The sequence below is a fragment of the Perkinsus marinus genome, assembly GCF_000006405.1.
Source record: "Perkinsus marinus ATCC 50983 genomic scaffold scf_1104296956704, whole genome shotgun sequence".
Taxonomy (NCBI): Eukaryota; Perkinsozoa; order Perkinsida; family Perkinsidae; genus Perkinsus; species Perkinsus marinus.
Window position 1 is genome coordinate 8 of NW_003207412.1, and position 1,316 is coordinate 1,323.

Consider the following 1,316-nt stretch of genomic DNA (forward strand, 5'->3'; position numbering starts at 1 on the left):
CGTACCAACTTGGTATGCGAATATAAAAAAATGTGCGAACAACTTGTCGCTATTTTAGTTTCAGATCGATTCCCATTATCGTCGGAAGATAACATTCATAAGGTGTGGCGACACCTTACGTGTTCTATCTCTCTTGCACTTGATAAGCCCCCTCACCACGAAGAGCATGCACTCAGCCTTGTCGCCAGCATAGAATACCAAATCCCCCGGTGCGAAGTACCTTCAGTAGGGGAATATTCACATGGTTAACTACATGTGTTGATGATGATATGAAATTTCGCAAATTTCTCAATGCTTTCTACACACTTCTACCCGAATTTCATATGTCAACTTCTATAATCAGTGAGAAAACTCCTGAGCTCAGGTGAGGAAAACAAACATATATTCCTACTCCAACTCCAATACTGAGCTTCATCATGCTTCATAATAACAATATGAACCCTCCCACACTCAATGAATTCGACTGTAGCATTCACAGGATTTTATCGCTTAGCTACTATACGAACAACATCATACCCAAAATGTAGTCATAATAATACAAAAATATGTATCACGAAGCGAACCGGATAAAACAAGTTAAACGTAAGCAATTACGTCCACCCAGACGCTGTCACTAAATCAAGACTCCCACTTGGTGATCACAACGGAGGCAACCCGGCCGAGCTGAGCATCAGTGATCTTCATATCGAACCACTTATAGTGTCTCAGCATCTTCCCCATAACACCAACCAATACTTGATGACGAAGGCCATCCGACGTTCGGAGCATCCTGAAAGCAAACATGGAAAAAAACATAAAAAAAATTGAAATTTTTCATATTCTCAATAATTATTTATATTTCGCACGACACAATTAAGCTGTGCATATCCGCGTCGCACAACGTAAGTTCAACAAATCCCAAAATCCACAAAGTCCCTCACAAACGTGCCCTTTATCACTCACGTGAGCAGTGCAGTTTTCGCTTGCTCATTAGCCTGATTCTGAAATAGCCTTTCAAGAAAGCGTCGCACTTTCATTTGAACTCCGCGATCAACGTTGTTGCTATGCATGTATCTATCGAACCAGTGAATTCACAGGTGTCTGGTTAATGCAGGGAATCACCTCATCACGGTCTTCAGCCTCGCCCTGAAGTCGGCACCAACTTCATCGTAGGTCAAAATCAACGAGCATAGTAAACCAGAAAACAACGCGAACAGGTTGCCCGCGAGAATCTCGCATATAATGCAAAACCTGCGACCAGCGTTTGGATGTATGTTCGCTTTCATCAGCCGAGCTTGGGAGTTTCCTAACTATAGGAACAATGGAGAATTATGTAG

At 42.2% G+C, this 1,316-nt stretch overlaps 1 protein-coding gene across 1 annotated transcript; it reads right to left on the minus strand.

Moving 5' to 3' along the window:
• Positions 1-631: 631 nt before the first annotated feature.
• Positions 632-1,016, minus strand: Pmar_PMAR028953 (hypothetical protein; the record flags this gene model as incomplete). The annotated part of the gene is made up of 2 exons (XM_002775092.1): positions 632-769; positions 943-1,016. Coding segments are annotated over 2 exons (212 nt in total), but the record flags the coding sequence as incomplete, so codon positions are not given.
• Positions 1,017-1,316: the final 300 nt, after the last annotated feature.